At 35.4% G+C, this 12,587-nt stretch overlaps 2 protein-coding genes across 2 annotated transcripts; both read right to left on the bottom strand.

Annotated features, from left to right (window-relative positions):
• Positions 1–6,327: 6,327 nt before the first annotated feature.
• LOC144835510 (uncharacterized) lies at positions 6,328–7,314 on the bottom strand. Its single transcript, XM_078690593.1, has 2 exons — positions 7,242–7,314; positions 6,328–7,211 (listed from the first exon to the last, which is right to left on the bottom strand). The coding sequence occupies exon 2, from the start codon at positions 7,189–7,191 to the stop codon at positions 6,328–6,330; it is 864 nt and encodes a 287-aa protein (XP_078546719.1). The 5' UTR covers positions 7,192–7,211; positions 7,242–7,314.
• Positions 7,315–8,141: 827 nt separating this feature from the next.
• Positions 8,142–8,657, bottom strand: LOC144835509 (uncharacterized). The gene has a single exon (XM_078690591.1). The coding sequence runs from the start codon at positions 8,655–8,657 to the stop codon at positions 8,142–8,144; it is 516 nt and encodes a 171-aa protein (XP_078546717.1).
• Between the last annotated feature and the right edge of the window lie 3,930 nt (positions 8,658–12,587).

The raw sequence follows: 12,587 nt of genomic DNA, 5'->3' as shown, positions 1-12,587 counted from the left end.
ATTCACTTATTACATATCTAAAAAAGAGCTAGTGGTGCCTATTAATTATATCCACCATGGTGGGAACTGGAGACGACCTAAGTCTACTGGTTTTACAATGAGGTACTTCTAGAAAGCGGTTGAATCTGAGAGACCGAGCTGGCTTATGAAGAGGGGGAAGTATTTCTCTAAACAGCTCGGATTTTAATAAGCCTTCCCCGAAAGACAACACCAGTTTGTTTCTTCTCTCAACAAGAGTAGGTAAACCAGTAACAGACAATGCATGATCATAGCACAAATAGTTGTTACCTAGCATGATTCGCAATGCTCTCTTTTGTACCTTTTCAATAGACTTGGACATATCCTTAGTGATAGCGCCATGCCAAACAGGGGCAGCATATTCTAAAATAGGTCTTATATAAGCCATATAAACAGTCAACAGATCATTAATTAAGATTCCAGCTTTCTTCAAAATGCACAAGGAAAATAAACGTCTAGAAGCTCTAGACACAATATTATTAGTGTTAAGTTCCCATTTCAGGTCATTTTGAATGATTACACCAAGAAGCGTCATGTGATCAACTACTTGTAAAATGGATAGATACTTTAACGACAGTTTAAAGTCTGGTACGCGTTCAAACCGTGGCTCTGGTTTAAGGAGGGTCGTCAAAGCCAGCGGGAGCATGCTCAACAATTGGACTACATTTTTTAGATGTGATGACAACAAATCAGAGTTGTTTTCATTAATTGTAAATGAAGTAGTAGAGAACATTGACACAATACAATTCGTTTATTCATGTTAAACATGCCGCTGAAATTTTTCCGCGCATTCTTGCTTGCTGGAACTTTCAGATGTAAATGCAGAAAGATTTACGATGTACAGAGCTGTGTGGTTGCCAGGGAAAATGTGACCTACAATAAGTGTCCGTGTTAAATGCATGTAACTATAAGAAGCAAATAGTGTAAAGCCAGTACGGTTTGAGTTACATTCAAAATGGCCGCCATGCAATCAAAGACGTTATACCAATATGTTTGTTGACCTCAATACCATTATTATACTTTGTACCTAAAATTATAACTGTAGGTACCGTACTGAAACATTTTGAGTTCGCCATTTTGAAATTCAAAATGGCCGCCATGCAATCAAAATGTTAGTTAGATACTAATATGTTTGGTGACCTATTACCATATAATTTGCACCTAAAATCAGAACTCTGTGTACCTTTTTAGCAGAGATATACCTGAAAAGTGAAAATTTGGGGTCCGCCATTTTGAAATCCAAAATGGCCACCATACAATTAAAATGTTAGTTATACCAATATGTTTGGTGACCCCATTACCATATAATTTGCACCTAAAATCCGAACTCTAGGTGCCTTTTTAGCAGAGATATACCTGAAAAGTAAAAATTTGAAGTCCGCCATTTTGAATTCCAACATGGCCGCCATGCAATCAAAATGTTATTTAAATACCAATATGTTTAGTGACCCCATTACCATATAATTTGCACCTAAATTCAGAACTCTATGTGCCTTTTTAACAGATATATACCTGAAGAGTGAACATTTGAAGTCCGCCATTTTGAAATCCAACATGGCCGCCATGCAATCAAAATGTTAGTTATACTGTACCAATATGTTTGGTGACCCCACTATCATATAATTTGCACCTAAAATCAGAACTCTTGGTGCCTTTTTAGCAGGATATACCTGAAAAGTGAAAATTTGGGGTCCGCCATTTTGAAATCCAAAATGGCGGCTTTCCCCTGACCAAATTTTGTGCAACCCTTCCATTTCATGTTTTTGACACCCTAATGAATAACTGTGCAAAGTTTCAAAATGTTATCACAATTTGAAGGATTTGCCTAAAATATGCACCTTAACATGCCTACTAAGGGTGTCTTATAGAATTTAGGTATTGCATCTGGCTTTAGCTCCAATGTTAACATGATATTCTTCATTTTACCCAATTGTATTTTAAACACTTCAGGATAGCCCTACTTTGCTAAAACTTCGCTGAGCAGTTGGTTTTTTGTTGTTGATGTAGAGTTAATTTGTCGTACTGGCCAATCCAATTTAAACGACTTCAGCCATTCTCGACCAAAAAGTGGGTGACATTTCTGACTCACCAATGTACAACGGCACTTTATGTTTTTGTTCATTGTACTCGACTAGTATCTCTGCAACTCCTAGTGGGCTAAATATCTCACTAGTGTATGTCTTCAACTTCAAACTTGTGGCTTTCAACTTGTATTTTGGAAATGATGCCTCTAAAATCATCCAATGACATTAGTGAGTTGATCCTGTGTCTAACTCCATCATTGCAGTTTTGGAAACAATATTTCAATCATGATTGGTTCAGGAGATCCAACATTATTCACTTCCTCTTCTTCAGAGTATAGAAGTTCTTCATCTCCTTTATCATAAATACTTTTTCTAAATCGGGACAGCCAATCCTAAACCTTAATACTGTATCAAACCGCAGTGCTCGTCGCACGCACAAGTCAGCAAACACTACAAATTTAAACCAATTTGGTAGGTGGATCCAATCGCAGACTTGGGCTGCAGTGTTCGATGCTAAGTGTCGAAAGTGGTTATTCACCAAATTAAGCTGTTCATTGATCCTCAGCAATATGGCAATCAGAAAGGGCTGTCTACGACCCACTGCCTGATAGATGTGTACAATTTCTTAATTTCTAATAGTGAAAGAAGAGGCTCAATATCCTCTTTTGTGCTCACAGATTTTACTAAAGCATTCGATACCATAGATGGCAGGCACTTAGAGAATTACATTTACCCTTTCTCAACGCAGGAGAAACCTCTATGATGAAATTATTAGAAAATAGTAATAAAGTAAACAACTAAATATTGGGGTTCACCAATTGGAACCTATTTTATTGACAAATACTGTATTTATATACTTTTTACTGTTGATATATTTTAATTGTGTAATTTATTCTCTTTTTTGTGTAAAGAAAACGTCAATTCAGCACTCGTGTATTTTTATACTGTATGTTATAGTTTTTTTAATCAAAATACCGAGATATACATAATTATTAGTTATTTACTATTAGTAATTTTTCTTGAGTGGAATCGGTTCACAGGCAGTTTATGGGTTAATTTTTATTAGTTAATTATCGGTTAATTTTTGGCTGAGGAAACACAGCCTAAGTACATTGAGCACACTTGTGACAAAATGTTCCAGGCTAGACGATCTGGAGGTCATTGGTTCGAATCCTACCCCAAGAATTACTTAGTTTAGTTTAGTTTAGTTATAATGGGAAAGTTTAGGCGATGTGCCTTTTTAAACCCCATATCAACTACATTGTGTCGATGCGATTCTTGAAGGTATTAGTGGTCTCAGAATTGACAACGTCGGCTGGTAAACTGTTCCAATGGTTTATTACTCGTTGCGAGAAGGTATGTCTTCTACAGTTCAATCCTTTATGGAAAATAGGCTTGAAAAATCTCAGGTGATGCCCTCGAGTAATTCTGCTAATGTTACTTCTCATTTGGAAAAAGTCATCCTTGGCTACACCCTCGAAATCTTTAACAATTTTATATGCTTCAATCAGGTCACCTCGAATTATTCTGTCATACAAGGTTGTTAGGCCAAGAAACTTTAAACGATCTTCATATGAATATGAACGGATACATGGAACTAATTTAGTCGCACGACGTTGTACTCTTTCAATTACATTTATGTCCTTTTGAAGATACGGATTCCATACTTGAACACAAAATTCGAGATGTGGGCGTACATAATGCTTGTAGATGACGTTAAAACAATCCTTATCCATATATACGAAAGTCCTTCTGATGCTTCTTAAACAGTTCATGACCCGCTGAGATACTTTGGCGCAGTGTTGGCTTGGTTTACAGTCATTAGTAATTAGTACTCCTAGGTCCTTTATTTTTTCAACTGTTTCCAGTTCAACTTCATCTATTTGGTATTTAAAATGAACATTTGAATGCCCGAAGTGCATCACCATGCATTTGCTTTTATTAAAAGCCAACATCCATTCTTTACTCCACTGCAGTGCATTGTTTAAAGATTCTTGTAATAATTGCCCATCATTTCTGTTGTTAACTACTGAGTAGATCTTTGTATCATCAGCAAATAGCTTTATATGACCAGACACATACTTTGGTAGGTCATTTATATATAATGCAAACAATGTAGGGCCCAACACCGAGCCTTGTGGAACTCCACTAATTACATCAGCCCAACTGGAAGAAGCATGACGCACTTTGACTCTTTGTTGTCTGTTATCAAGAAAATCTTTAATCCATAATAACAATTGACCTTTGATTCAATAGCTCTCCAATTTCATGAGTAATCTCCTATGAGGAACGCTGTCGAAGGCTTTACCATAGTCCAAAAATAAGACTCAACATTAGTGTTGTCATCCAAAGCCTTAGTAACATCTTCCATAAATTCTAAAAGATTTGTCAGACATGATTTCTTCTCAACAAAACCATGTTGCTCTGTTGTTAGTATTGCATTGTTCTTAACATGTCGTAGTATGTTGTTGCGAATAATATGTTCAAAGATCTTGCAAATAATACATGTTAGGCTTATCGGTCGATAATTGGACGCTTGTGATTTGCTGCCTTTCTTAAAGATCGGAGAGACATCAGCTCGTTTCCATATTTTTGGTAGTTTACCTTCCTCTGTAGACTTCTTGAATAAAAGATACAAGGGTTCTGATAACTCCTCAGCACACTTGTTAAGTAGACATGGAATGGATGTTGTGTGGACCAGGACTTTTATCGATTTTCAAACCTCGGAGTTGCTTAAAAACATCTTCTTGGGAGAACTCAATATTTTTAACTGATTTGTCACAAGTATCATAATTAAAATTGGTTATGTCTTCGTCAGGATCTTCTTTGGTGAAAAATTGCACATCAATTGTTTTCTCTCCGTTTGATTTTAATCTAAATGGTCGTTCTAAATCCAATGACAATCTCGATACGGATCACACTAAGTCGTGTAACTATTTTTCAATAAATGATTTCAATCTTAAATATATAAATACCAAATCTTCTCTTAGCATTTTTCATTTAAATGCCCGTAGTCTTATTAAACATTTTCGAGAAATTGAAGATTTTTTAAGTGCCCTTAATTTTGAATTCCTTGCTTTATGTTTTACCGAAACTTTTCTCAATCCCGATAAAACAAACTTTACGTTCTATAACATTAATGGTTACAAACTTTTACACTCGTCCAGGTCAAAACGTGCAGGTGGCGGCGTTGCCATATGTTAATCAAGAACTTCAATACACCATTCGTCCTGATCTATCTGATCCCATTTCTCCAAATTCTGAATCATATTTTGTTGAACTTAATGTATTTGGCGAAAAAATCTTCCTGGGTGTGATCTACCGCATGCCTGAAAAATCTGTTTTAAAACTCGTTTAACCTAAATATTAACAACGTACTTTGCACAATAAACAGTGAACATAAAACGGCGTACATATGCGGTGATTTCAATATCAATTTACTTAAATCCTCTAGCAATAAAAATACCTCTGATTTCCTTACTTATATGTTTCAAAACAACTTTTATCCTTTAATTTCGCGACCTACTAGAGTTTCAACTAAAACAGCTACTCTAATTGACAATGTATTTTGCAACACTCTTACCAATGTCATATCTTCTGGAATATTACTTTCTGACATTTCTAACCATTTTCCTATTTTCTCAATAATATCCAACCCAACTTATCCCAACCCTCCTGTGCATAAGTATATTTATCTCCCAAAAATCGTTGAATCTACTATGTCTTCTCTTTATCTTGAACTCTTAGATACTGATTGGACTGAACTATATTGTACTACTTTAGATTCCAATCATGCATATAACATATTTAGTAACAAATTCACCTCCATATATAACTCGCACATAATTAAAACCAAAATTAAACGTAATTTGCGCAAAGAAAGAAAGCCCTGGTTAACAAGGGGTATCATTAAATCGATAGATACTAGAAACAAACTCTACACTAAATATCTTAAATCTAACAAAAATCTTGATAAAGAAAAATATACAACATACAGAAATAAATTAACCAATTTGATTCGGTTTTCCACCAAACAATGTTATTCTAACACTTTTAACACTTTTTTTAACAACATAGGCAAAACCTGGCAAACAATAAATGGAACCTTAGGGAAAAATTCTAAGCCCAATTTACCTTCCTATTTCTTTCATAATAACATTAATAATAATAATAATAATGATCAATTTACTACAGCGCAAAATGCAGGACGCCTCTAAGCGCTGAACAATCAACAGAAAAAAGAAGAGCAAAACCTAAAGAAAATGCAAATTATAAAGGTGGGATTTCAGGAGTTGTTTGAATGTGGTGAGTGATTCAGCATTCCTGATATAATTTGGAAGGGCGTTCCAGAGAACAGCAGCGGCACGTTGTCCATACAATTTTGTTGAAGGCCGTGTAGGTATAGGCCTGAGTAAAACCTCAGATGATGATGACGTTTTGGCTTGTATGGAGAAATGATATCAGATAGAAAAGTTGGAGCCATGTTATGAAGTGATTTGAAAGTAATGAGAAGAATTTTAAACATTATTCTCTTCTCAACTGGCAACCAATGTAGATGTTGCAATACTGGTGTTATGTTTTGACATGTTGGGATGCGAAGAACCAGACGGGCAGCAATGTTCTGAACACGCTGAACCTTAGCGATAGTTTTAGCTGGAAGCCCGCAAAGAAGAGAGTTGCAAGAGTCTAGCCTGGATGAAACAAATGCATGGACCAATATTTCTGTCGATTTAGGGTCTAAATACTTTCGAACATGTCCAATCTTGCAGATGGAATTCATTGCAGATTTGCACACTTTGTCAACATGAGCAGACAAGTTGAAGACGGAATCTGAGGTAACTCCAAGGTTTCGAGCGGTAGGCGATGGGGTAATCAAAGAGTTACCGATTTTAACAGAGGGTATCCAGTCTGAAGGTCTATAGCGAGAAGTGAAATGAATCAATTCAGTCTTGGCATCGTTCAGTACAAGCATGTTATGTGTACACCATGATTTGATTTCGGCGATGCAAGTTTCAAGCTTTTTCACAGCCCCTTCACGATCTTTGGGCTGGAATGCAATATAGAGCTGGGTGTCGTCAGCATAGACCATGAACTGCACACCATGTGCGGCAATGATGTCTTGTAATGGGGCGGTGAACAGGATGAACATAATTGGGCCGATGACAGAGCCTTGAGAGGGACGCCAAAATCAATTGGAACTGAATCAGACATTGTAGAGTTGATTTCAATGGAGTAAGTTCTGCCATTTAGGTAAGATGAAAACCAATTTATAGCAGTACCGCTAATACCGTAACGTGAGGAAAGGCGATGTAGGAGCTGTGAATGGTCTATAGTATCAAATGCAGCACTGAAATCGAAGAGGACAAGCAGCACATCCATGCGTTTATCCAAAGCAGTCAAGATGTCATTCTGTACTCGCAGTAATGCAGATTCTACACTATGGCCTCGACGGTAAGCTGACTGTCTAGGAGCGAATAGATCATATTCCTCGAGATACGATTGCAGCTGTTTAGTGACGACCCTTTCAATGATCTTTCCCAGGAAAGGGAGGTTTGATATTGGACGATAGCTTGATAGCTCTTCGGTGCTAAGGGATTGACCCTTCAACAATGGAATAATGCTAGCATGTTTGAGAGATGATGGAAAGACGCCAAAATTCAATGATGCGTTCACTATCTTTGTTATGGCTGGTAGGAGCGTTTTGATGCAGGAACGGTAAATGGTAGAGGATCTTGTGAGCAGGAAGTGATGTTAGATGAATTAATTGATTGATTGATTGAAATATATATTTATACTGGGTAACCTCTTCAGACAACGACTGGTCTCCCAGAGGGCCCAGTTGGTGATCAGTGGCTGTGATGTACTAATACACCGGGGTAACCCCCTACTCGTCTCGAAAGATGTAATAGGTTCTTTAAAGTTCACACGAGCTAGATGTGTACACTGGACCTACGGTTTATAGTCTCGTTCTACCACCAGAACCATGGAGTGAGTGAGCCTCGAAATGATTTAAGTACTTCATCTTCATGAACCGCACTGAACATATTAAAACAGGAAGTTTTGTATGTTTTGGATTCAGCAGCAATTGTAATTGGTTGTTCATTTGTGGCAATTAAGATCTTTAGACTTGTCATGACTAGGAAGAGGGTGAGATGATATTGATGTAAGTTTGTCTATAACACGGAATAGATTTCTCTGGTCTGAACTCGTTATTATATTACTGTGATAATCAGTCTTTGCTCCGATTAGTAGCAATCTATATTTATTGCATTGTGCTAAGTAGATTTGTTTATCTATCTCTGATTTAGATTTTATCCACCTACGCTCAAGACGTCGCCGTTCTTTTTTCGCAACGCGATGAATATCTGCATACCAAGGTGCATGTGGACGGAGAATTATAGTTCGTTTCACAGGGGGAGCGTGTGTGTTTAATGTAGAACCCAGAACATCATTGTACTGTCTCACAAGAGCATCGACTTCAGGAGATGGCTGAGCCAATTTAAGTGAGGAATTATTGTCAGTCTGAAACTGTTCCAAATTGAGTTTCTTGAAATTACGAGATTGTATCAATGCCATACTAGGTTCAGGGCGTTCAATGTGTTTATTTGATCGCATGATGGTCAGATGGTAAACCTTGCTGAACGAAAATATGACTTACAAGATCGACGTTTTTACGATTTATAAGCAAATCCAATGTATGATTTGCACTGTGTGTATGTTCATGGATATGTTGCTCGAGTTCAAATAAATCCAGAATATGAAGAAATGAGCCTGCTTCACTATCTCCCACAACATTAACATTAACATTGAAGTCACCGGTGAGTAAAAGTCGGGAAGAACCAAAGCTAAGTGATTCAAGCAGCGAAGAAAGTTCGTCAAAGAAAAGAGCAGATGAAAGTTTGTTTTTAATATTTGGAGGAATTCTATAGATGACGATAAGCCGGAATGAAGTTGCATAAGATGACATAGTAACGTCCATGCATTCCATGGACTGAAACTGGACTGATTTGTTAATATGAATATGATCGCAATTCCACCACTTCTTCCATGCGTCCGTGGCGAGTGAAAGAAGCTATAATTCGGAAGAGTCGTTTTGATGTCTGCGATGACATGGTCGTCTTTGGTGGTACCAGTCATCCACGTCTCAACAATGGCCAATACATCCAGGTGGTTATCTATAACAAAGTCACAGAGTGCCAGAGACTTGTTCTTATCTAATCTAATTAAGATTACGGATCTTTCTACCATAGCAGATACATTCAATCATTACTTTACTAATGTTGGATTCAACCTTGCTCAGTCAATTAGAAGTCCTATCGGATGCCCGAATTGTATGCATTTTCTAAATAACTCCCCTCAATCGTCCTTCAAATATCAAATATTCTTTATTCATCATCAATCATGAAAATATACAACAATATATGAGAACATAAATAAAAGATGAAAAGGAAACACATAAAACTCAAAAGAGCTTGATTAGTTGTGTCCCTCTACGTCCCTAACTAGCCTAAAAACTAAAACATAAATAATAAAAAAAGCTAAATCCTGCAACAAGTATTATTTTTAAAATTATTTGTAAAATGATAATAAATGTTCTTTAAACAATGATTTAAATATATATATTGATTTGGTACTTTGTAGTTCGTAATTCAAGTCATTCCACAATTTGGGTCCCACACATGACTCAGTAAAACTAGTAGAAGTACGATTACGTTTTCTGAGTCTCATTTTGTCTTTAGATCTTGTATTATAATTATGGTAAGAACCATTTTTAATAAAGAGCGATGAAAAACGCACGTCCTGATTAGTAGTAACATTATACATGAAAAGCCCAATTTGGTACTTATTGATATCCGCAATTTTAAGAAGTTTATATTTATAGAAACATTCAGTCATTGAATCTTTGACCATGTTATAGCTCGTAATGCCCTTTTCTGGAGTTTAAATAACTCATCTAGATAACTTGGAAATGTACTACACCATATTATGTTGCAATAATTTAATACTGGTTCAATGAGTGATTGTCCAGAGAGCATAGGTTGGTAAAAAATGTCTTACTTTATATAGTATACCTACATATCGATATATTTTCCTAGCTGTAACATTGATGTGATTCTTATATGTGAGAAATTCATCAATATGTACTCCAAGGAATTTAATCGATTTAACTCTATCTATTCTTTTATTGTTGACATAAATATTTACATTCTCTAATTTACTTGGATTTCGCTGATTGCGGAAAATTATGTAATTAGTTTTTTTAACGTTGATTGATAGTTTATTGCACATGAACCAATCCGAAACATTTTTTAGTTCACCATTAACTAGTTCTATGAGCGTATCCAAGTTTTCGTGAGATGCAGATATGTTTGTGTCGTCAGCAAATAAAACAAAGATAACGAGTTTGAGCAATTAAATACATCGTTAATGTACAAAATAAAAAGTAGAGGCCCCAGAATTGAACCCTGTGGTACACCGCAATTTATATCCATCAAACACGAACTTGTGTTATCAATAGACGTAAATTGTTTCCTTCCACTAATATAGTTTCTAAACCATTTAAGGGCCGTGCCTCTTATGCCATAGTGTTCCAATTTTTTTAGAAGTATATCATGGTTGATGGTGTCAAACGCTTTTGACAAATCAATAAATATTCCGATGGTATTTTTTTTCTTATCAAGCGCATCGGTTATTCGTTCAACCAGATCTATAACGGCCACAAAAGTAGAACTGTTTTTTCTAAAACCATATTGTGCATTATTAAGGATGTTAAACTTTGTGATATAATTATTTACTCTAATTTGAACAATTTTTTCAAGAATTTTTGAAGCGGTAGGCAGAATAGAGATCGGCCTATAATTACTGACGTCACTTTTATTGCCAGATTTAAAAATTGGAACTACTCTAGCTACTTTCATACTATCAGGGACCATGCCTGTCTCAAGAGAGAGGTTAAAGATATGTACAAGAGGAGATGCCACAGGAGCAATAATATGTTTTAGAATGCGATTACTTAAGTTATCAACACCTTCTGAATTTGAATTTTTTATTTGACTAACTATTTCAATGACCTCTTCTTCATTTGTAGGATTGAAAAATATGGATTGGGATTGACTCTCTTTCATATATTGTTTAAAGCCAGAATTGTTTACATTTGGTATTTTGTTTGCTAATTCATTTCCAATGTTGGAGAAGAAGTCATTAAAAGCGTCAGACATACCTTTTGGATCACATACCAAAGTTTTATTACTATGGTTAATTACCTCATTTGGCCTAACACTCGATTTTTTTCTATTTAGAACTTCATTTAAAACTTTCCATGTTTGCTTTGAATCGTGTCGAGTCCAGTTTTTTGGAATAATATTGTTTTTTCCGAATTCTAATTAAATGAGTTAATTATTTTTGTACTTTTTATATATATTTTTTAATAATTGTGTTGGGTTTTTAAGGTATTTTTTATAAAGTTTATTTTTCTTTTTTATTGAAATCAAAATTCCTGTTGTGATCCATGGTTTTTAGTCGCGTGGACGCGACTCTATAGTTCACTATGTCGGTCGGTCGGTCGGTCTGGTATCACTATGCTTAGCACGCGACTTATGGCTGTTGGCCTTGTTTCTTTGTATTACCATTTGGCTTATTACTTTTTGTAGGTATGTTATTATCTATGAGATTGGATATTTTTTTAATAAATAGGTTATATGATGTATTGGTATCTGTGCATAAATATAGTTCACCCCAATCCTCATTAGAAATAGCAATAAGCAAGTTATTTAATGTTGTATCATTAATTATTTTTGTTATATTATAAATGTTATCATCATTTGTAATAATATTATCTAAAATTATAGCAGAAGACGATGTTATTCTGGTGGGTAAGTTGATTGATGGATTAAAAGATGTTGAGTAAATAATGTTTGTGAATTCCTGTGTTGTTTTTTGAATGTCATATTTTAATAGGCCTAAGTCTTGATTAAAATCTCCTAAGATATAGTAGTTTTTGTTTTCGCGAATAAGTTTATGTAAGATTTCTTCCAGATCAGAGTTAAATGAGTTGACGTTTGAATTTGGTGGTCGATACAACATACCTACAATAGTATTTTTGCCGTTTGTGTTTATTATTTCTAGAAAAAGTGAATCAATGGAGTTATCATTAAATACAAAATCATCACGTGTTACGGTGTTGATTTGTTCTTTTAAATATATCCTTCTTTTTACAACCAGTTTTCATGAACATGAAATTATTTCAGTAATTAGTCGGCTAAAAGACAAAAAAAAAGTCCAGGCCCTGATGGATTCTTTAACAGAGTCCTCAAATACATTGTGAGTTATATTTCCAAACCACTTACCCACATTTTCAATATATCCTTTCAGACTGGCGTCTTCCCTCACCCTCTTCAAATTGCTAAAGTAATTCCTATTTTCAAGAAAGATGATCCCCACCACTTAAACAACTATAGGCCTATACCAATTTCCCTTTTATCCTCTTTTTCCAAAATTCTTGAGCGCCTTATCTTTAACAGATTTACTATTTATAGTTGACCTTTG

The sequence above is a fragment of the Antedon bifida genome, chromosome 2, assembly GCF_963402885.1.
Source record: "Antedon bifida chromosome 2, ecAntBifi1.1, whole genome shotgun sequence".
Lineage (NCBI taxonomy): Eukaryota > Metazoa > Echinodermata > Crinoidea > Comatulida > Antedonidae > Antedon > Antedon bifida.
This window is presented reverse-complemented; position numbering and strand designations above follow the sequence as displayed.

Excerpts from the sequence above, each read along its gene's own strand:
- LOC144835510 (XM_078690593.1), bottom strand. The coding sequence starts at position 7,191 with ATGTTCATCCTGTTCACCGCCCCATTACAAGACATCATTGCCGCACAT.
- LOC144835509 (XM_078690591.1), bottom strand. The coding sequence starts at position 8,657 with ATGCGATCAAATAAACACATTGAACGCCCTGAACCTAGTATGGCATTG.